The sequence below is a fragment of the Phodopus roborovskii genome, unplaced genomic scaffold, assembly GCF_943737965.1.
Source record: "Phodopus roborovskii unplaced genomic scaffold, PHOROB, whole genome shotgun sequence".
Lineage (NCBI taxonomy): Eukaryota > Metazoa > Chordata > Mammalia > Rodentia > Cricetidae > Phodopus > Phodopus roborovskii.
In genome coordinates, this window is record NW_026126602.1 from 5,719,567 (window position 1) to 5,743,821 (window position 24,255).

At 38.6% G+C, this 24,255-nt stretch overlaps 1 protein-coding gene across 1 annotated transcript in view; it reads right to left on the bottom strand.

Moving 5' to 3' along the window:
- Positions 1-423: 423 nt before the first annotated feature.
- The window catches only part of Myo3a (myosin IIIA), a 163,927-nt gene continuing 140,095 nt past the window's right edge, over positions 424-24,255 (bottom strand). The window contains 6 exon segments of the mRNA XM_051205741.1: positions 424-462; positions 464-490; positions 492-531; positions 6,248-6,391; positions 7,359-7,399; positions 9,054-9,157. Coding sequence (XP_051061698.1) covers positions 424-462; positions 464-490; positions 492-531; positions 6,248-6,391; positions 7,359-7,399; positions 9,054-9,157 — 395 coding nt within the window.

Genomic DNA, 24,255 nt, shown 5'->3' on the forward strand with positions numbered 1-24,255 from the left:
TTCAGAGTTCTTTCCACTGCCACCTTGCCTTTGTTCTGGCATATACAACCAAGAATGGCTGTCCTTTGGCCCTGGGAAAGTCTTTTCAAGAAAGAAGAAATCGCTTAATTTGTTTAAAAATAAGCAAAGGGGTGGTGACGGCCCAGGCACAGATAGAGGAATAATGTGGGCCATTAGGGCAATGGGGGTGATGGACAGGTGGGAGTAATCTGGGGATCCAGTATCTGGAACTCCCAAAGGGGTCTATTCTCTCTTGGGTCAGGGCCTCGAGGTGGCCCTAGTATTTGAGAGCAGAGCTGGCAGGCTATCAAAGGCTTTGGTGCCTGAGGGTTCTGAGGGTTCCAGTTTGAGGGTTTGCCCGCTGTAGCTTTGGCCCTTGTAGCATCTCAGGGGCCAGCACTTTCTGAAGGCTCCACAGCTGTGCTACAGCTGCTGTACCAGGCGCTGGCGCTGGGAGGTTTTTCCGCAGGAGCCTCCTGTAGTCATAGGGGGTTGGCTGAAATCTCTTCGCTGCCCTTGGCAGTCCAGCACCTGCAAGTTAGACAGGGTTCTCTCAGTCTATGGCAACTGCTCAAAGCAGCCAGAGAATTTCCTCCAACCCTCCTAGGGCTAGGTGCTCCTGTTCCTTGAGCTGTCCACCAACCATAGACATTTAAGATACAATCAAAATCCTAGGCTAAATGACTCAACGTAGCTGTCTGTAAAAATGTTCTTCAGTTTTGCAGAGTTGAAACTAGTGGCTTTTGTGTTCAGATGAGAGCATATCACAGAGGCAGGCTTTGTTTGGAACAATAATTCACAGCTAATAAAGAAATGCTTATTCTAGAATGTGCCTTATTTAATTTTTTAAATACTTTTACCAAACAGGAAGATTCAAGGTATATAAATACATGTCCACCTTCTGGATTTTTGTTTATTTTCTTTTCTTGTTTTTTCCAGACAAGGGTTCTCTGTGTAGTCCTGGCAGACCAGGATGGCCTCGAACTCAGAGATCCTCCTGCCTCTGCCTCCTAAATGCTGGGATTAAAGTCAAGTGCCATCACTGCCCAGCTCACCTTCTGAACTTTTTGTTTTTTAATTTATTGTTTTACATGTCGATCCCAGTTCCCCCTCCCTCCCTTCCTCCTTTCCTCCCTCTCTCCCTCTTACCCTCTCTGTCCCTCACATGCACCCTGACCACCCTCCCCTCCCATCCCCCCCACCCCAATGGATGGCATTGCACCTTCTGGACTTTTAAATACTGCCTCCATCTGACTAATCACTCTAGCAGGGGCACAGGCACTCCTTGCTCTGTTGGCTTCTCAAGGCTTCATTTTTTTTTTTTTTTTTAATCCCCAGACAGGGTTCCTCTACTTAGACCAGGTGATCCTATTCCTCCCTGCACTGTAGACCAGGCTGGCCTTGAACTCAGAGATCTGACTGCCTCTGCCCCCTGAGTGCTGGGATTTTAGTTTCTTTCTTTCTTTCTTTTTTTTCAGAATAGGAAAAACAAATATAAATAACTCATTTGGTACTACAAGAGACCTAAAAGCAATCTTGAACAAAAAGAACATTATGTGGTTCAAAAACCTACAAAAAAGTGATAGCAAACAAAACAGCATAAAAACTGTCATAAAAACAGATACACAGACCAAGGAAATGGAATAGAGGGCTCATAAATAAACAGATTCATTTTTAGTTCACTGTGTTTGACTAAGATGCCAAGAGCTTATAGAAGGGAAAGGACAATGTCTTCAATATATGTTGTTGGGAAAACTGGATACTTCGCAGCATATATGGAAGTCCATTCAAGAAGATTAAATACTGCCATCCAAGACAGCAAATCTGCTAGAAGAAAATATAGAGGAAAATATCTACAACACTGGTTTGGACAGAGGATTTTGAATGTCATCACCAAATCACAGGTGACAAGTGTAAACACAAGCACAAACAGATCAGATTTTACCAAAAAGTGGGTAAATAGGATTACAGCAAATAAAAGAATCAAAACAGTGAAGAAATAATTCATTAAAGGGAAAGAAATATTTGCAAATGATAAAACGGATAAAGGGGACAATGTCTAAAGTCTACAAGGAACTCAAACGATTCAATAAAGATAAGTGAAATGGTTAAAAAGTGGCAAAAGACCTGGAGACACCTTTCAAAAGAAAGCACGCAAATAATCTAAGATGTACATGCAAAAAAGTGTTCAGTGCAAGGCTGAGTGACTGTCACGTTTTAGGAACAAAGGGTTCCAGTACCAATACAGTACCATTCTGACTAGAAATAAGAAAGAATCAAGTTTCCAACAGTCTGACAAGAGGACTGGTTTGCTTAAAATGATATAGTCACTAAACAGGGTTAGGGAATCTCCATGTTCAGCAGCCTTAACAGATTGCTAAATTTTTAAAAGAGTGAACATTTGAAATAATTTTGTTAGGTTAGAGAGATGACTCAGTGGGTAAAAATGTTTGTTGCGCAAGCCTGATGTCTTGAGCTCAGATCTCTGAAACTTGTAGAAAGCCAGTTGTAGTGGTGGGAATCTACAATCCCTGCACTCCTACAGTACCAAGGGAGGTACACCTGGGAGAGCTGATCTGAAGCCTGGGGTATGTAGTATAGCAAGCAGTAAGATCAAGAGGCAAAGGTAGAATGCAAAAAAAGCTTGCAAATGTTGCTTTCTGTCTGCAACATGAACACTGTGACACATCTATACTAGAACTCGAATGCATATGATGCACATACACAGAAAATTAAAAAAGATCACACTCTAAGGGAAGTAGGTAGAACAAACAGGTCGCATGGGTATTTCCATTTACAGGAAATGTTCTAAATAACTACAGAAAGCAAATTGATTAGTGGTTGCCAGGAAACAGGAGTGGAAGGGTAGTGATATTGGTAGGCATTAGGTTTCCTTGGGGAGCCATGAACACATCCTAAAGTTAGTGGTGGGCATGCAATAATGTGAATATATTAAACCCACTGAATTGGACATTTTTAAATGGTCAAGTGAATTCTGTTGTATAAATGTATACATTTTATCTTAAAATTTAAAAGGATCAACATTATTAATCAACAAGGAAATACAATTTAAAATCACAATAAAACATGACCTCATACTATGTAGAATGCCTGCCTATTATCAAAATGTAAATGCTGATGAGTACTGGTGAGGATCTAAAGAAACATAACCCCTTTAACAGTGTTGGGAGAATGTAAATTGGTACAACCATCACAAAGGACAGTGAGTACATCCTTCAGAAACATAAATGCCTTCATATTTACCAACTGTTATTAATGATATCCCCAAAGCTCACTACCAGGTACATCAGCAAAGGAAATGGAGTGAGTATTTTGAGAGAGATCTATAGTCAAATGCTCACTGCCGCATTATTCACAACACCCAAGATATGCAATCAAGCCATGTGTCCATCAACGGATGAATGAATAAACATGTAGTTGTTACACTCCGTGAGGTATCATTCAGCCTTAAGAAGGATTTACAATTCCAGTTGTGGTAATGTGGATAACCCTGGAGGACATTATGTTAAGTCAAATGTCTGTGAAGTTCTGCAGGACCCCCACTCATGTGTGCAGCCTAAAATGTCAAACTCACAGGAGGGTGCTCAACAGGGCTTGGAGACGGAGCTGGGAACATACTGATTAAAGAACATAAATTTTCAATTGGTAGGAACAAATTTAAGAGATCTATTTTGTGATCATAATTGATGGGAGATGTTATTCTGTATATGTTTCTCATACTGGTTAATGAATAAAGCACTGTTGGCCAATAGGAAAGCAAGATAGGAGGGACTAAGAGACAAGGAGGAAAGAGGAAGTGGTAAGAAGGAGCCAAGATGGAGAGTCTGGAGAAGGTAGAACCGCCGCCGCCTCTTAGAAATACATTGATCACTTGAAATTTACTTTATGTAGATTTTTAAGGCAATGAAAATTTTAATCAGTTTAAATTAGCTATTCCACATGTAAACATATTTTAAAATTATTCTTTTCATTACCACAAATGCACACAATTTTAATTTATCAATTTAGTTTTTAAAATTTATTTTAAATTTATCAATTTTAATTTGTCAGTTTAAAAAACCCATGAAGTATTATGTTTGTTATTGTTGGTGCACCCTTCCTCAAACCTTACTGAGCAATATCATAAACAGTTGGTGTCTACCTGTTAGTAGCTGTGGGTATATTCTTATACACATAAAGACATTCTTTCTGAATTAATTCAATTGGGCATAAAATTTAGTCTCAAATTTTGCTAATTGTTCCAAAATGTAATTTAGAGCCATTCTCCTTTTGCATTTGTTTTCTGTTTCAATTCAGGATCTCAATGACTTAACCACATTGTTGCTGTGAATTACCTTCACAGTCTACTTAGCAAAAGTCCTCCCCCTTGGATAACTTTGTTCAGCATTGCTAAGTGAATATTATTTTCCTCTAACCTCAAGATCATCTGATATGAAGACCACACCTTTGTTGACCTGATTTTCACTATTTCTTTAAGTCCCCAGAATGCTTACATAAAGTGACAATATTGAACAATGGTCACAGTCACTGAATCTAAGGTTACAAAATCCTGTGTTCAAATTTTCTGACCCCATCATGTGGGTGACTACAGTTACTAGCCTCTGGAGACCTAACCTCCGCATGGAGCAGTAATAGTAACTGTCTTACCAGTTCAATGAGACAACAGCATAGTGTCTAGAACAAAGTAAGCACTCAGACAATGCCGGCTCTTCGTATTCTAGTAGACACAAAATACACATCCATGGATGTTGCTGGGAAGCAGGCAGTGTTTCTGGGATATAATGCATGCACAGTAGGCATGGATCTGTCAGTTGGTGGAAGAGAAAGAATATACTAGAGATGAAGTAGAGTCCACTGTTACAATAGGAAGCAGGCAAATCAGTGAAAAGCAACTGAGCAGAGTGTGAAAACCCCTGGGTTGGGGAACCTTCACTCAGTTTGTGACCACAGGCAACAAATCATTTCATCTCCCTGGCACTTGTGTTCTAGTCTCCCACACAAAATTCTGTGCTTCTGCTAAAATCCCACCAAGTGTGGTCAGGTTATAGTTTTTAGTTCAACAATGAGACAATGCATCTGTTTTTGGAGACAAGGGTTTACAGATCATACTTCAGGTAGAGTTAGAAAGAGCAAACGAAGGTGGATAATAATAGCCATCAGTATTTATAGAAATCCTCTTCTATGTACATAGTGTGCTAAACAGATTGTCATTTCACTTAATCTCTGTAACAAGATAGTGAGGTAGGAATTTTGAAGATTCCTCTGTGGGAATTAAGAGCTCAGAAACACAAACAAAGCTTCTCAAGTGGCTCAATCAGGGTCCAAACTCCAGACATTTGGACTTCAAGAATTCTCCTCTCTAACCATAATTGCATACTGCAAAAGAGAAGAGTGAGTGATTCTGGGTACCCTAGCCTAACAGGATGCTGGCTAAGGATTTCCAATCAGCTCCCAGTTGCCTGTTAATGCTCTTATTTCTCATGTACCATGCTTAAATTTTATTATGCACCCCTAGTTTCAAAACTGCTCAATGAATTTTGGAGGAAAGAGGAAAATTATTCCTAAAGTTTTATATAAGCTGCAAGATAAATTACTTAATGTCACAAAATTAGTGGTAAGATAAAAAAAGACACCTATTATTTTCATGAATTCTTTTTTTCCAAAATTGTTTTTGGTTTGTCATCCCTGATTCTGAAAATTAGAAACATAATTAAAAATCCAATAAGTGAGGCCAGTCATGGTGGCATACACCTTTAATCCCAATACTTGGGAGGCAGAGGTAGGTAGATTGCTGTGACTTCTAGGTTAGCCTGGTCTGAACAGAATTCTAGGCTAGCAAAATTAAATGGTGAGACTCTGTCTCTACACACCTGTAAGTAATTAAAATTACATTGTTTAAACCTCAATACAGATATGAGTATGTTGTGCTGCTTATAGTTAGGATAGCAGTTTATCACTTAAATTGACACATTTTAAAGGGATATTGTTAATAACTACACTAAGAAAAGGGGTGTGAATGGGAGCCTTTCCTAGGAAAACTAGAATGTATGATCTTTCTGCCTTTATATAATGATATTACTTTGAGCAATATATCACTAATAAGATGAAATATTCAGGAAAATATAGTATCATTATGGCACATATAAAACAAAATTGTGTAATTTGGAATTTTTGAATTTCCATTTAAAGTTTATTATTGAACATTATACAGACTGTACATTATTACCTTTCATTAGCCTCCATGCATTGATCCTGGTGCTCCTTCTGTGGTCTCCATTCTTTCACATTAGAGCTATGCGCCTTTGGTCCAGAATGAGTGGGCAAAAATTCCTTGTAATAGAAATCTTCCAAACCTAGTAATTTTCCTTGACTGGGAATGAACATATAAGCATGCTACACAATCAGTCTAATTTCTTCTCACTTGACTTACAAACTAAGCATTTTCTTCTTGCTATTTACTGTAAACTAAGAGCATCACAGACATGCCCACATGTATGGGAGGAATCTTGAAATGTAAAAAGAGTATATTCTGTTAATTAAAAACATCCCTCATCTCTTACCTTAAATAGGACATTAACTGCTAGGCTGGCTCCTTTTGCTTTTATCAAGTTTGATTTAATGTGAACTGGTAGTTTCTAGAATTGCTAGTGACAATGGTGTCCAGTTTGGCCAGCCCACATTCACATTCATACCAGGCTCATGGATAACTGTCCTGAAAACTGGCCTTGGTGAGTATATACAAAGCATTTTCAAGTGTTCTCATCCATAACCTTAACTGACAACTGTTTTGGTATTACCAAGTGGTAAATAGGGATCTCTGTTTATGTTCAATATAAGCACTCCTTCTGTTCCTAGCATTATCTGAAAGTTATTTGACATGACAATAAGATTAAAATGTCAAACTATTTAAGTATTGAAAGACTGCAATATTAATAGGGGAAGGAGTCATGTGAAGACCTTGCCATCCTAATGACCCATAGAAGTATAAAATATGACATTCAATGTGTATCAAAGAACCATATAATAAATGGAAAAGAAAGTTTGTGGATACTGAAATGTTTTGATTGCTTAATTACCATTATTAAACGGGCAGAGAAATGCAGTTTATCCCAATGATGTAATTCATTCAAATCATGTTTGAGTTCTTAGTGGATGCTTTGTATAGTTCTGGCTCAGTATGTTTAATTTATAAGTTCCATGTATTCCTCACACTTAGTATATATACATGTTGAGATCATGCTGCTTTCCAAATATATATAATTGGTAATAAAATTTGAACATAAAGATTTGTCATTTTATTTGAACAAAATGATGCTGTAATTTAGAAAAATAATTACCTGTCTTTTCTTGGCCTCCGTTTTTCTTCTTGGATTGACTTCTAATGGGAATAGAGGAATTGAAAATATATAATACATAATAATATGCAATCATAATTTATGATATTTATTATCTTAATGATGGATGAGAAAGAAGAACCAGAATAAGTGATTACTAGCTTATAAAACTATTCCATACTATTCAATTCTGTTTGTATGGGATTCTGTAAAAGGCAAATTCATAATTGACAGTCAATTAGTGATTGCTTAGGATTTGAATCAGGAACAGATTGTGAAAGTGACTAATAATGGGGAGAGTTTCATTTTGGAGTAATAGAAATCTTGTAGAATTGATTGTGGTAATGGTTGTACTAAAAGCTATTTTGTTGCATTCTTACTGGGTGATTTATATGACATGTGACATCCCAACACATGAATAAATATACCTACATATGGAACTCTCTGTGTGCACATCCATGTAGATTAATAAGCATTATGTAGTTTTCTATTTGTGTTTGGGAGCTAGAAGAGTGATCTAAGCCAGGGATAATGATTCTCAACTCAGCAGTGACTGAGGTCATGAGAGCTAATGCTATTATTTTATGGAACTTAAAGGTGAAGAGGTTGTAAGTTTGAATTCTGGGCAATAACACAAGGGAGAGAAGCATTATGCAAAAACATGGTGAATTCGCCAGAGGTGTGGGGAAGACTAGAATTGACCCATCTAACTGGAAAGCTTCATTTTTCTGTCTGTGACATGTGCATCTTGTTTCCAGTGAACTCTTAGATTCTAAGGGTTCTTGTGGGCATGGAGAAGTTCTGTTTCTTTCTGTGGCATACAGCATGTAGCCTGAATAAGTATTGGAAGTGGAGGGACCCTTGGGTCAAAGGAATCCTTTGGGTGGGGGAAGACTTGGGGCCTGAGGGGATGCTGCTCACTGTGGGAGTTTAAACAATATACTGTGGTAGCTTGACATGGGCAGAAGCTCTATATCTAGTGAAGAAGCATTTTGGCTGGATTTCTTGCTGGAGTTAACTGAGCCATTTGAAGGAAGAACAACATAGCTGAATTTATGGTTTAGAGTTGGCTTTTTTGGTGTAGGTTGAGGAAGCCTGAAACAGTCTTGATTGAGAAATGATGATGGTCAGAATTAGGGATACTCTATGTGGTTAGAGAAGGAGGAAGAACTGATAGTTAGAAGGTATAATATAGAACTGGCATAGGTGTCAGGTATAAGAGGGAGGGCAAGACCCAGGACAGCCACTAAGTTCTGGGCTTTGGAAACCAAGGTGATGGCAGTGGCATGCATGAAGGACAGGAACATGAGGGGAAGGAAGGAAGGCCCAGCAGAGACCATACACCCTACCAACAGAAGTTCACTTCTCTTTTTCTACTTGCATAATAGCATCTCATTAAAATCTCTGTTTGGAAGGCTTTTCCATGATGGATTTCCCTTCCTAGGTTGACATTTTATGTAAGCTCAGATAAGTGGCTACCAGAGAAAGCTTCTGCGAGAACAAGGTATGTCCAAGACTACAAGAGAAGCCAGGGCCATGAGGAAAAGGGATGGAGTAAAACAAAGGAGACATTTAATGGGCTATCTGTGAAAACGGAATCCCAGGAGGGCCTCCATGTTGCAAGGCTTTCTGGGGCAGCTTTAATGTAGCCACAGTTTCCACTGGGCTTCAGTTCGATTGTAAGAATGAGCCACTTACATGCAGTAAATAGTAGTATGTAGAATCTTCAGGGTTATTTAATGTTTTGGGTTTTCGGGGTCGTCTTGGAGGTCTCAATATTTTTGGCTCTTCTTTAGAGACATCTATAAGAAAGGTGATCATAAGTAAGTTCTAAACTCTAGAAAATATGTTTTCCTTTGGATAAATGAGAACTTCTATGCATGTAAACTGTATTTGTTATTTGCCCGTATTATATTTCTAGTCATGTGTTTTCCTCCATATATCTGATGATCTAGGACTCTGAGAGGAAGAGAGGAGGAAAAAGGAGCAAGAAGAGTTTGGCAATGCGGAATGGGAATACAAGTTCATAGAAGGGATGAAGCCAGGAGCATTCTTAGAATGTACGGGTCGAGTCTATTTATCTCATTTTTACCTGGATGGCAAGAAACATAAAAATACAGTATCAAGTTATTATAGATATTATTAATATTTTAGAAACACTTCAAAGTTGTTTGTGGCTAAATTTTAACTTGGCTTTAATACCATCTAATGTCTGAATTGCTGTATTAGAATAATACTGTTGTAACAAAAATAAATTGTAGTTGGCAAGGAATCTGAATAATTGCCATGCAAATGAGGAACAAAAAATTCTTAGAATAAAGGAATTCTTGGCCCTGCATCCATCAAATCATCTCCATTCAATCTGAGTATTATTGCAGATTCCATTGAACATGGCTATGGGGGCTGGGCAGGCACAAAGGAGGAAGTGAATCTGGAGAGAAACAACAAAGTTTGTTTGGAAAATGTCACGAGCAAGCCTAATTCTTGCAGAAGATCAAGCCAGCCCAATCCTAGCATGGCTGGAAAAGGGGCTTGTGAAGTCCCAATTCTTGTCTGGGAAGCTATTGGCAACTGGTGGCTGTTGGGGGAAGAAGTTTTCTTGAGGGACGAGGCCCCTGAGATGCTACTGTATCCCAGTACCTCTTCCTATACGGTAAAAGGACTCAGTGAACAAGTGGAGTTGGTTGGGAGGGAAAAGTGGTGGGGGAGTAGAAGTAGAATTAGAATGAGAGAGGGTGGACTTGACTGAAATGTGTTATATGTATATATAAACACTAAATAAAATATTTTATTATTATTTAAATTTTTATGTATGTATTTCATGCATTTGAGTGCTTTGTCTGTGTACCACGTGACTGCCTAGTGCTGGTGGAGGCCAGAAGGGGGTGCTAGGTCCTTTGGAACTGATTCCTTGGAACTGGGGTTATAAATGGTTGAGAGGCACCAAGTGGATGGTGGAAATCAAACCAGGGTCCTCTGCAAGAGCAGGTAGTGCTCTTAATCACCAGGCCATTCCTCCAGCCCCATAAATAAAGTATTATTTTGAAAAACAAAATACCTCCTAGATGTCAAGGGTACCCTTCACAGACAGACTGTAGGCCCTTTCTGTCCTATTCTTTGTATCTCTGCACCATTAAGTGTCACCCACCATCCTGCTTTCGGACCCAAGGACTGTATTTCTGAAGAGGGACTCCCTTCTTGCTTTTTCCTGAATTCCCAGAGGACTAGAGTTTTGTTGCTAGCACCATGTCAGGCATCTCACGACCTTCCATCACTCCAGTTCCAGGAAACTGACCACTTTTGGTTTCAACTGGCATCTGCGCACTCGTGTGCTTGCACACACAGACACACAGAAAGACAGGCAGGCAGGCAGGCAGGTACGCACGCGCGCACGCGTGCGTGCGCGCACACACACACACACACACACACACACACACACACACACACGGACAAGGGAAAAACTGACAAACCAAGAACAGAGTCCTTTGGAGGAAACCTACTGATGTAATACTGTGATCTCAGACTTTGTTCCTCTCCAATGGAAGGTGACAGTTCTGCTGCTTAAGCCACTTGGTCTGTGGTTTGTTATGACAGTCCCAGAAAATGAATATAGAACCCAAGGATGTATTAGTTGCTACTGCTTTCTCTCTTTCCCCCTCTCCCTCCCTCCTGGTGTGTGTGTGTGTGTGTGTGTGTGTGTGTGTTTGTAGGCCTGAAGACAACAATGGACACCTTCCTTGATTGTTCACCACTTACATATTGAGCCAGGGTTTCTTGATGAACCAGGGGTTTGACAATTATTGATAGTCTAGGTAGCCAGCTTTCCCCTGGGATCTTCTACCCCTGCTTCCTTAGTGCTTTTCTAGTGGTCACATGTTTGACTGGCTTTTATATGGGCTCTGAGGAATACACACCTTGGTCCCCATGCTTGGAGGAGAAACATATATCTCCTGAGTTATCTCCCAACCCTTGATATTCAGGATCTTTGTTCATGAAGATTTTTATATAATGGGCTTAAGAGATGTGGGCAGTAGGGATGCTTGTTCAAGTTTTGAAATGCCCCTGACAGACTCCTGACTTTGCCTAGGTGGTCAGCATGGGACAGGGATTTGGAGCTGTCTGGAGGCTTGCATCCACATTAGCTGGCAGGCATTGGGCTGAGTGGACAGTGGGTGCTCACTATGGTTTTATTAACTGGGTCACTGACTTGTCATCACATATAAAAGCAAATATCCAATGCTCCAAAGATAAATGTAAATAAGACAACCAATAAAACTCTGGGAAGAAAATCTAGGTGAATTCATGAAGCACTTAGGGCTATAAATACCTTAATCAAAATTCAGAAGTCAGAAAGGATATGTATTTGTGCATCTTAAGTAGCTAAAGAACTGAGATATGAGTAGTCTAGGGATTCAAGACTGGACTAGCACATGTGAGGCTCTGGGTTCAATCCCCAGCACCATTAAAATAAAAAGAGAAACGCCTTTGTGTGGTAATAAAATCAAAAGGCACAAGACAAACTTAGAAAGCTGTATTTTACAACTAACTCCACTGACAAATAATGGACTGTTCATGTAAACACAGTGCTGACAAAAGCCTACAAATGTGCAGACCAACACGAAAATAGACAAAAGATACAGATGAAAAGATCAAGACGAACAAATTAATAAGGTAAATCAGCATCAAAGGCAGCTCCACAAGGGGGAAATGCTGCAACAACAATCGTTTTTTTTTTTTTTTTTTTTTTTTTTTTTTTTTTTTTTACCACAGACAGATGAGAAAAGATTACAAAGAAACATAACCGGTATGGGCAGGATGTCAGAACAAGTATGTTCACAGAAGGCTGAAGCAAATGCCAATTGTTCCAGACTTTTAGGAAAGTAGACCCACAATAAAGAACAAAACAACACAAGACAAAACCATCTTTTCTCTCAATAATCTTATTAGTCCTGAAATTTATCCCATACAATTACAGTTCTAGTAAAGAAAAATAATTTTGAAGATGTTTATGCCAATATTTTTCAGTGTCAAAACTTGAGACAAAGCACATGCATGCGTTTGCAAAGCATAGGAAAGAACTCATGTTTTATAATAAGGGTTCCTAAGAGGGGAGTAAAGTGGGTTTGAATGCAGGGAAGGAGCAGGATAAAAGAGAAAAAGAGGATGTTAGCTAAGAACACATTTATAAAAGTATAAATACGAATGTGGGTATGAGCCCTAGCAAAGTGCAAATACACTGAATTGAATTTTCAGAATTTCTAAGCACTTCTATGCTTTATAGAATTCATATTAGCTTAGTTTTTATACTTATTCCTTTTTCATGAGGACATCTAAAACAGGAGGCTAAGTAGTATTAAAAGGGTGGCTTCCTAAGACATTGGCCTGTGAGGTGGACAGCCAGGGAATGAAACAGATTGATGGGTCAGATTGCTCTGCCAACTTTTCTTGAACTGTTTTGTTTCCTGGCTTCTACAAGCTTTCTTTTCTGTGAGTTTATCAGCACACAAGTTTATTCTGTGTCCTAATGTCCTTCTTCATTTTGTTCCTTTGGGGGAACACAAGCCTTGTCAACTAATCGTCCTGTCCCCATAATTACAAAAATGACACAAACATTTATAATAACAAACTTTCCACACTGTATCAATGTTGGCACTAGCAAAATTAGGTTTGTGGCTATTTCATGTGATGTGAATGATAAATGCTAGCTTACAAAGGTTACAGCCAGGAGGCAAGGCATTTGTTCATATTACAGTGCTAATAATAATTTCCTTAAGTGTTTTGATTTATCAGAAATGTACCTTTTGGATAATAAATTGACAAACATTTCAATATTTTATATCCAGAAGAAAGGAAACAAATTTAAAACTCACTGATAGCATTTGCTTTAGAAAGTTAAAGTTTGGTATTTTTCCTATTTTAACGATAATTACTCTATTTTACTTAATTATGCACACAGTGTGATTTGCATACGTGTTAAGTGCCTAAATCAGGTGTCAGCTGCTGTGCATTAAGCTAACTCTTAAGAAGTCAATTTTTCAGTTTTTGTAAATTTCCATTTCCTCTTGACAGACTGTGACCTTCAAGAAATATAATGACCTATGGAATTCTTAAGGACTTCTCTTTAGGTGCCTTAAAAACACACTCGTCCAGGACTGATATAGTCACTTGCCTTTTCCTCATTCAGCTCATATACCCTCTGGCCAGGCTAGGAAAGCTAGAGATCTGAATCCAGATCCTGAGTGTGCAGCTAAGTTCTAAAGTGCTCCTCTTGGCCTGGCCTGACCTCCTTCCTTTATCTCTGGGAGATCTGCTCAGTTCTCATTGGACCTGGTTTGATCTTTTGCTGTGGGCACTCATATTCTCTTAACTGACAGGGGGTACAGGGTTAAAGTAAAGGGCTTATCTTGGCTGAGTGTCCTCCTTAGCAGCATGGGTGGGGCATATTGTCCCATTTTAGAGTATCTGTTTCAGTCTCCTGACCTTCTCAACAAGGAAGCTACTGCTACTCCCTCAATCTGAGTTGCACAATCCAGGGCTTTAGACACCAGGGTTGGCTTACACCATTGCTAGGCTATCACGGATTTTCAGTGTGAAATCTCTGTTTGGGAACTTGCTACTAATGCACTGAGCCTTGAGGATGTTTAGGCTCCCACCTGGCCATCTTATCATTTTTTTTTCCCTTAAAAATGTTTTCCCATATATGTTGGAAGGTATTCTGCATGCTATGGGAGAAGGAAAAAGGCAATTATCAATATAATTCAGATGCAAATACTGTGGTCTCCAGCAGTGATCTTATTGCAAGATATATTGTTGCAATAATGGCCCAAATGATATGAAGTAACAAACCACTTTTTGGTTGGATTTAAGTCCTACTCCATGAGATAGAATCCATAACTAACACTATTAAAGTGGTTAAGAACCTGAGAATAGATAGAACATAGACCTAGGGGACATCTACTATTATTCTGCTAAAGGAACACAGCAATAAAATAACTTACAATGACATATTGCTATACCCATTTGCCCAATACTTGGTACAATCCTCATTAGAGAGACATCTTATATTAGTTGGGAATTAACATAGAGATACACAACTGGACAATGTGAAGAGGATGACTTTGGAACACTCAGTTTTTTTTTTAATTTTTTTATTTTTATCCCAGTACCCTCTCTCTCCCTCCCTTCCTTCCTCCCTCCCTCCCTCTTTCCCTCTCTTCCCCCTCACATGCACTCTGACTATCCTCCGCTCCCATACCCCATTCCAAATGTAGGGCTATGCCATCCAGGTGTGGTCATCTAAATCTGTCAAGTCATTTGAAGTAGGAAATAGGACTTCTCTCCTGTCTCTAGGTTAAGGGAGTATCCCACCATGGGGGATGTGCTGCAAAGTTCTTTTGTGCATCAGGAATACATCCTGGTTCCACTGTCTGTGGTCCCTTAGACTGCTCAGTCCTTCTAGCTGAGATCCATATTCAGGGGGTCTGAGTCAGTCCCATGCTGGATTCCCAGCTATCAGTCTGGGGGCTCATTAGCTCCTCCTTGTTCAGGTCAGCTGTCTCTATGTGTTTCTGCAGCTTAGTCTTGTCCCCCCTCTCTGCACATGGATTCTAGTTCAGCTCAATGTTTAGTTGTGGGCGTTTGCTTTTGTTTTCAACAGGTACTAGATGAGGGCTCCATGATAGTAGATAAGTTAGTCATTGATCTCATTATCAGGGAAGGGCATTTATGATAGCCTTTCCACGGTTGCTCAAATTGTTAGTTGGCCGCAGTCTTGTAGGTCTCTGGACATTTCTTTAGGTTCAGTTTTCTCTTCAATCCTATAATGGCTCCCTCTTTTATGTTCTCTCTCTCTCTCTCTCTCTCTCTCTCTCTCTCCTGTCTTCTATTCCTCCCCTGACTCAATCTTCCTAGTCACACATGCTTGCCTCTCCTCCCCTTCTCTTTCTCCTACTTCTCTCTCCATTCACTGACCCCCCCCCCCAGTCCCCTGTGCTCTGGGGGACTTGTCTCTTCCCGCTTCTATGAAGGACTTTATATGAATCTCTTAGAATACACCTTGTATCCTAGTTCCTCTGGTGGTGTGTATTATAGGCTGATGATCCTTTGCTTTAGGTCTAAAATCCATATATGAGTGAGTACATACCATGTTTCCCTTTATGTGACTGGGTCACCTCATTCAGGATGGTTTCTTCAAGTTCTATCCATTTGCTTGGGAATTTCAAGATTCCATTGTTTTTTTTTTTTTTTTTCTACAGAGTAGTAATCCATTGTGTAGATGTGCCACATCGTCTTTATCCATTCTTCAGTTGAGGGGCATCTAGGTTGCTTCCAGGTTCTTGCTATTATAAACAATGCTGCTATGAACATAGTTGAGCACATGTCTTTGTTGCATGGATGTGGACCATTTAGGTATATACCTAAGAGTGGGATTGTTGGGTCCTGTAGTAAACTAATTCCCATTTTCCTGAGGATCCGGCATACTGATCTCCAAAATGGCTGTATGAGTTTGCACTCCCACCAGCAGTGGAGGAGTGCTCCACATCCTCTCCTGCATAAGTTGTCATTGGTGTTTCTAATTTTAGCCATTCTGGCAGGAGTGAGATGGTATCTCAAATTTGTTTTGATTTGCATTTCTCTGATAGGTAAGGATATTGAGCACTTTATTAAGTGTCTTTCAGCCTTTTTGATTTCCTCTATTGAGAATTCTCTCTTCAGTTCTGTACCCTATTTTTTAATAGAGTTATTTGGTGTTTTGTTGACTAGTTTCTTGAGTTCTTTGTATATTTTGGAGATCAGCCCTTTGTCAGATGTAGGATTGGTGAAAATCTTTTTCCAGTCTGTGGGCTGCCATTTGGTCTTGTCAACTGTGTCCTTTGCCTTACAGAAGCTTCTAAGTTTGAGGAGGTCCCATTTATTAATTTTTGAACTCAGTGTCCGTGCTCCTGGAGTTATTCAGGAAGCAGTCTCCTATACCAATTTGTTGAAGAGTACCTCCTACTTTCTCTTCTAAGAGGTTCAGTGTGGCTGGATTTATGTTGAGGTCTTTGATCCATTTGGACTTGAGTTTTGTGTGTGGTGATAGACATGGGTCTATCTGCAGTCTTCTACACACCATCATCCAATTGTGCCAGCACCATTTGTTGAAGATGCTTTCCTCCTCCCATTATATACCTTTAGTTGTTTTGTCAAAAATCAGGTGTTCATAGGTGTGTGTGATTCGATTCCATTGGTATACTTGTCTATTTTAGTGCCAATACCAGGCTGTTTCCAGGACTGTAGCTCTGTAGTAGAGCTTAAAGTCGGGGATGTTGGTGCCTCCTGAAGTTCTTTTATTGTACAGGGTTGTTTTGGCTATCCTGGGTCTTTTGGTTTTCCATATAAAGTTGATTATTATCCTTTCAAGGTCAGTGAAGAATTGTGGTGGGATTTTAATGGGGATTGCATTGAATCTGTAGATTGCTTTTGGCAAGATTGCCAGTTTTACTATATTTATTCTACCTATCCAAGAACATGGGAGATATTTCCCCTTTCTGGCATCTTCTTTAATTTCTTTCTTTAAAGACACAAAGTTCTTTTTATATAGGTCTTTCACTTGTTTGGTAAGCATTACCCCCAAGATACTTTATGTTGCTTGTGGCTATTGAAAAGTGTGATGTTTTTCTGATTTCCTTCTCAGCCCCTTTGTCGTCTGAATAAAGTAGGGCTACTGATTTTTTTTTTGAGTTTAATCTTGTATCCTGCTAGTTTGTTGAAGGTGTTTATCAGCTGTAGGAGTTCCCTGGTTGAGTTTTTGGGGCCCTTATGTAAACTATCATATCATCTGCAAATAGAGACAGTTGACTTCTTCCTTTCCAATTTGGATCCCCTTGATCTCCTTTTGTTGTCTTATAGCTTTAGCTAGAACTTCAAGTACAATATTGAAGAGATATGGAGAGAGAGGGCAGCCTTGTCTTGTTCCTGATTTTAGAGGAATTGGCTTAAGCTTCTTTCCATTCAGATTTTGGCTGTTCGTTTACTGCATATTTTTCTTATTATGTTTAGGTATGGAGTACTCAGTTCTTAATTGGATATCTTCATCAAATTCCTCCCCTCAGGGGTAGGTGATCTATGTATAAGAGGAGGCAGAAAGACTGTGAGAGCCAGAGGTGATGGATGACTCCAAGGAAACAGTATCTTCCAGACACAAGTGGACCTGTGCACATCTGAACTCACAGAGAGTGTAGCAGCACACACCTCCTGCTGATTTTTATCAGCTTCAAATAAAAGAAGGGAAAAGGCAGCCCTGCTAATAAGGCGAGTGTCAAAGCTACCCACTTGGTGATCCTTGCCTCTTGGACAGATAACTATAAACATGCCACACGCTCTTGTCATCTCCATTGGGTATTTCCAGCCTCAAAGATTAATCTTGTTCTAGCTTTGGGGTTAGCTCTGGCTTTTGCCCATAGACATCATATATATATAATCTATATATATAATATAGAAGCACACAGGAGTGTACGGTGATGCAGATGGTGACTGAGAGAGCACTGTCAATCCAGGCACGGTGAGACTTCATCATGAACACTGACGGAAATCATCAGTATAAATCACGCAAAGACTCCACATTTAGTCTATCAATAAAAATCTATGATTATGTGCCTAAAATACAAGGGAAACTCAGCAGAGGGGGACTTAAGGCCTCTAAGTATGTTTGGCTCTTTAAAAACTAATGTTGATTTTAATCTATCTGAAAAAATATTTGGATATATAGTCTGAGGGTAAAATGGTAAAATATGGACTGGAGAGATGGCATGGCTGTTAAAGGCTAGGCTCACAACCAAAAATATAAAATGGTAGAATCTTGTATTATGTTTTCTCGAAGAGCCAAGTAAAACATGCACACACACATACAGGCACACGTGCGCATGCATGCACGCCCCCCCCCCACACACACACAGAGAGAGAGAGAGAGAGAGAGAGAGAGAGAGAGAGAGAGAGGAGGGAAATAATATGAACTTTTGAATTCTGTGTGCATGGTTTAGATTTCCCCTGCCCTTTGCTCTGTAACACCCAGATGAGAGTTTGAGATTCTTCTCAAAGAGGTGAACTACATTAGTATTTTTCAAAAGCCATCCCTCCTTATTAGAACATGTCCAATCACACTGTAGCTGAGAAAGATCCCAATCTAGCTTTGACATATTTGGAGATGAGATACATCAGACAGGGTGCAGAAGTAATGGTGTGGATAGGTTCTTCATTTTACTCAGCACTGATGACAACAAAGATGGACTATGTCCACTCGGTTCTGATGAAAATTTGCTCTCATTCAATCAGCTGTTGAGCCTTTCTAGATCTCTTGGCAATGAACTACCTCTCCTTGGGGATGAGTGAGCTGTTTTACTTACAGAATTACAATTCCCATTCTGCAGCAATATTTCATCCTGTAGTTGGACTAGCTTGCAGATTGCTATGATTATTCTTTGATAAATACTTTTAGAGAGGTGTTAATAGTCCATGGATGGAGTGTCATTACTTATTCTTTTCTTTTTGTCCAATCTTGTTTCTTACCATGTACACATATTTTTCTCTTTTTAAGCTCTGATCATTTCCTTGGCTATTTCCTCATAAGTAATTTTACTGGGTCAATTATATAAACAATTTATTTCCCTTCCATCCTGCCTTCTTGTCTTTCTTTCTTTCTCGTTTCCCTCTATATTGCCCTTCTATTTTTCAAAAATATTGAGTATAACCTCACCCTTCTGTTTGGCAGTAACAAATGGGTTCATTTTTATCACTGTTCAACTTTCTCTTATACTTTCCATTTTGATAAGTAAAAGCAGTCACTTGTTCTAATTTATACTCTTTATTCCTAGATGTCACACATGTGTTCATTCACTTTTCACTGTGAGCATTCCTGGCTTTCCAAATCTGTATGAGAGGTTTCTCTGTCTCACACATTCACCTATACATTTGTTTAAATAATTTCACTAGTTTGTTTTCAGCTTTTCAATCTTTTAATGATTCTCTTGAGTCCCTAGAAGGCCTGTGTAGCCTAAATCTTTCATCATTGTCCTCTTGCTCCTTTTATTTCCTTGCTTTGTCTTTTTCTGAGCAGAGACTGTGGAGTACTCAGGCCACAGGCATTGGTCTCTGTTGTATTCTTCAACCTTAAAAGAATCACAGTTCTGGAAAAAGTTTTGACAGTTAAGTGACCAATAAGAATCTATTGGATTTTCTTCGTCTGAAATCAGAAACAGTTTTAAGCACTATCCACCTATGTCTTGTTAATTTGCAATATATTTCTTAATAAATATTAGGTTGATTTTAATCTTACTCGGTCTAGGCCTACTCACTATTGTATGGTTGACTTTTTATAATAGAAGCATATGTGTTCAGTGATGACATTATTTCATTCATTTTGCTGATCATGCACATTTTTCTGTCTGAAATTTATGAATGATCTTCAGGCATATTAAATTTCTAGAGGCAGAGATTTTTGAATGGAATGCTTTATATTTTTCCCCCTTTTATTGAAATAGATTCCTTTTTTACAGTGTCTTTTGATTACAGCTTCCCCTGTCTTAATTCCTCCCCATCTCTTCTCCCATTCAGATCCACCTCCTTTATGTCTCTCATTAGAAAAGAACAGATTTCTAAGAGATAATAATAAAAAATCAACAAAATAATAATAATAAAAAAAACAACCAAAACCCATCACATCAGAGTTAGACAATGCAAACCAACAGATGAGAAGACCTTCAAGAGAAGGCACAAGAATCAGAGACCCACTCGTTCACACATTCAGGAATCCAATAATTATACTAAAGTGAAAGCTATAATATATACATGGAAGACCTGGTGCCGACCCGTGTAGGCCCTGTGCTTGCTGCTTCAGTCTCTGTGAGTATATATGAGCTTTTCTCAGTTGTTCTAGAGGGCCTTGATCCCCTGGTGTCCTCCCATCCCCTCTGGCTCTTATAATTTATCCATCTCCTCTTCTGTGGGATTCCTTGAGCTCTTAGAGGAGGGTTTTGATGGAGACATCCCATTTAGAGATGTGTGGTTTAAAGTCTCTCTGTGCAATAGCTGACTGTGGGTCTCTGTTCCCACCTGGTGGAGAAGGAAGCTTGAGTACAATATTTAAAATTTTTGCAATTTCATAGTATCTTACCTTGCAGTCCTGAAGCACAACACATCATTCTATCATGCATCTCTTCATTATTGTCTCTTCATGTTTTCCTTGTAAACTTCATTTCAAGATATTAATTTCCACTATTACTTCCCATGAGTTATTTTTCCATTGTAATATTTTATGAGAAAGAACAACTATGATATCTATCAATCTATGTATCATCTATTTCCTATGTTATCATCTGTATATTCATACTTAACTTTGTTGCTGATGCAAATTATTTCTTGGATCTATTATTTGCATTGTTAAAGTCAGCCTTACATTGTCTTGTAATTCTTCTATCCTCTTACCCATCCTTTTTCATGATTATGCCCTTCAGAAACTTCTCTACTTTCAAACTATGTTGACTTAAGCTGCTGCTTTTTTTTTCATTTAATTTTAATACTAGTCTTTAATGGAATAGTCTTCATTGTTTTATAGTTAATTATGAAGTTGGTATTTAGTTTAGGAAGTATACACATCATCGCTAAAGAACATTCTTCCATTTTTTTTTTTACTGGGTTTCTCATATTATCAATACTATGTAGCTGGATTTTATTAAAAACTGCTTTGGTATTTATCAAGATGCCTTTTTCTTCTGACCTTTTGATGTAGTGTTATATCCATATGTAGTATTTGGACAGTATTTCCTATATCCTGTTGCCTTCCACTGGCAAGTACTGTTTTCAGGAATTTCACCTTTAAATCTGTAGCTGAGATTGGCTGATTCAGCTTTTAACAAAACATTGCTTGGGGTTTTTTTTTGTTCTAAGATATATAGACTTTCTAAAATAGATGTTGTTTTACTTTTTACATTCTTTTCTCAGACATAACACATGCTATGGATATTAGCTGCTCTTTGAACATTTGAAAACATTTGCCTAAACATGTTCTTAGAAACTTCTTTGGAAATAATTCTTTGATGGAATTACCATTGTACTTTTTTTTCTTTGGAAAGCATGATACATTAAGTAATCACTTTTGCAAAATTAATTGCCTTTTCAGAAGGCAGGTGTTTTAGTATCCTCATAGTATAGTTGGTACAATATTTTCCTTATTTCTATTTATTTGTATATTAAAATAATCAGACATTTTCTTCTGTTTTTTTTGTTTTTGTTGTTTTAGTAGCATTACCTTAGCTTTGTTTATGTAACTGTATTTCTGTCTTGTAACCCCCTGCCCCAAAATGCATGTTGGAACTCCACAAGCACTGAATCTGAATCGATTCACTGGGTGAGCCTTCATGATTTCATGGTCTCAGGGAATGCCTTTACAGACATACCTGGAGGTGAGCATCACAATATCTAGTTGAGTTGACAATCAAGATTAACTGTGAACCTGATTATTCTAAGTTTGGGCTTTATTGATTAGTTTATAACCAAGAATAATTTAAAATTATATTGAGTGGTAATTATAAAAATAGAAACAAAAGTAACATTTCGAAATTTGTTTTAAAGCAGCTTGCCTTACTTTCACAATGTAATGAATGGATTCCTGACAGGTTAACTAAATTGATTCCAACAAAATACTTAAATCTGAAATGAGATGGAAACATTAAAATTTTTGCAACCAAATTATTTCTTCTCATATCACATAGGTTTTTTAACTCCTTAAGACTCCAGAGGACATGGAATTAACATCCAAGCAGAAAAACAGTAATATGCTTCCAACTGCCTGTTAAGTTTTTGATACAGATGCATGAACAAAGGCCAGCAATGTTGGCAGCATGGGAGTTGAGCAGTTCCTTTGCTGTGTTTTGGACACCGTATTATTCACTTACACAAGATCAATTCCAACATAACTGCCCCATACTATGACATTGCAAGCAAGGTAAATTTACATACAATGTGTTTATTGTTTCAAACCACTAGAGAGAAAGGGCTTTTAAAAAGAAATCTAGCATACTTTTAGAAATTGTAATTAGTTATCATGAATTAGTCCCTAAACTCCTCAAAAGAGTAATCATGCCAGACTATTTTCTATGATAATGATATTCTGAGGTGAAGAAACAAATGAGGTGAACAGCATTTTGCCAATCTTCCTGTTGACAGTGCAGTCCTCCCCATGGCAAATTGAGTCCACTGGTAGCCCTGAGTCCATTCTCCCTCCCTGAGAATGCTCCTCAAGAAAAGCAACGAACACATCAAGGCTGTTTTATGAATGACATAAAACTTTCAAAGTAACTTTAAAAGTGCTATTTGCCCCGGACATTTACTTTGAAAACAACATAAAGTTTTTTCTTTGATGAACGTACATGTGCAGAGCAAGGGCCGCCTGTGACAATACCATGGCAAAGAAACAGAATAGCATCCTTATGTGTTTGCTGGGCACCGCCCAAACTTGCAGCCTGGTGGATTAGTCAGTGCTTCTTTGTAAGACAAGAAAGGGAGCTTATGTCTCTGGTCCCAGGGTTATTCACCTCACAATCAGTCTTTGTTTCCCCCTCTTTACAATGATTATCACAAATTGCCAGGTGTATCATTTAAGAAGAAAAGCATCCCCATCCCAAAAGCATTCAGTGGGAGAAATCATGCAGTGCGGGTGACATGACTGGACAGCTCTGAGCACACGAGTATCTACTAGGATCTGTGACCAAATGACGAACTTCTAGGAATGGTACATAAAGTTCCTTATAGAGGCAGAGTTAGTAAAAATTAATTTGCAGACATAATGACTCCTCCTATGTTTTCCATGTTTTATAGGGTTTGAGGGGATATGACAGAAATGTTCCAGGCCTTTTTACATGACTTAACTGAGGTTTACTGAGTTCTTTAAAAGAGAGTTGTGTATAGCAACTAACAAAGGTAGCTGCAGACTTCTGAGGCATGAAGCAATTAAGTCTGTATCATAGGCTATTTTAATAGTAGAATTACTTGAAAATGAACCTGATTTGGTTTGCCAAGTGGGTTTTTCCTTAGAGGTACAGGGTATGCCAGGAAGTGCATGGCAGGAGTAGCCTGTTGAGACTGCTCATAGGGGTTCATAGTACATCAGCCATCTGCATCTTCTCTCTACAGTTAAAGGAAGGCTCAAATATTACTATGTTTTCCTTAGATGACCTGTACACGTGAATAGCTGTTCTGATTAACTAAGAATGTCTGTATCAGGTCTTATTCTATGACCAGAGGAGCTTAGAAGCAAATAATATATAAGAAAACCAGCAAGGATTTAAGGAGTGAGTTGTTTTTTAAAAAGCAAAATTGGAAAGCCTTATTCCTCTGAGCACTATGCTTTGTTATGCTTATCGTGTTTAGAGGAAATGAAACAATGTTCTAGCTAATTAATAAACAGTTATTGGATGTCTGCTGTGCAATGAATAAATGGGCATACAGTGTGTAAACACAGTGGGAAAGGCTTTGGGGTAAGTAAATGTAGACTGTGGTCCAGATAATCCGTTCCTGCCATATGTACCCAAACACATTTGGGAAGCCTGTGATGCCAATAAGATGCGTAAAGATAACTGGGGGAGAGACACCAGAATAGAAAGGATAAGAAATGGATAGGTGGACTTATGGGTTTAAATGTGGGCACATGATAAACACATGCCGATCTATAAGGGAAATTAGCATCTAAAATTTAGGATGGGATCTGCCTAGCATAAGATAAAACTGACCCAGGTTCAGTTTTAGGGAGTTCACAGTGCTCAAACAACACCTGGCCCAAATTGCTAATTAAAGCGTTCTCAATTAAACTTCACAATGAATGTTATAAGCTTTCTGGGAAAATTTTTATTTCCGAAAAAAAAAAAAA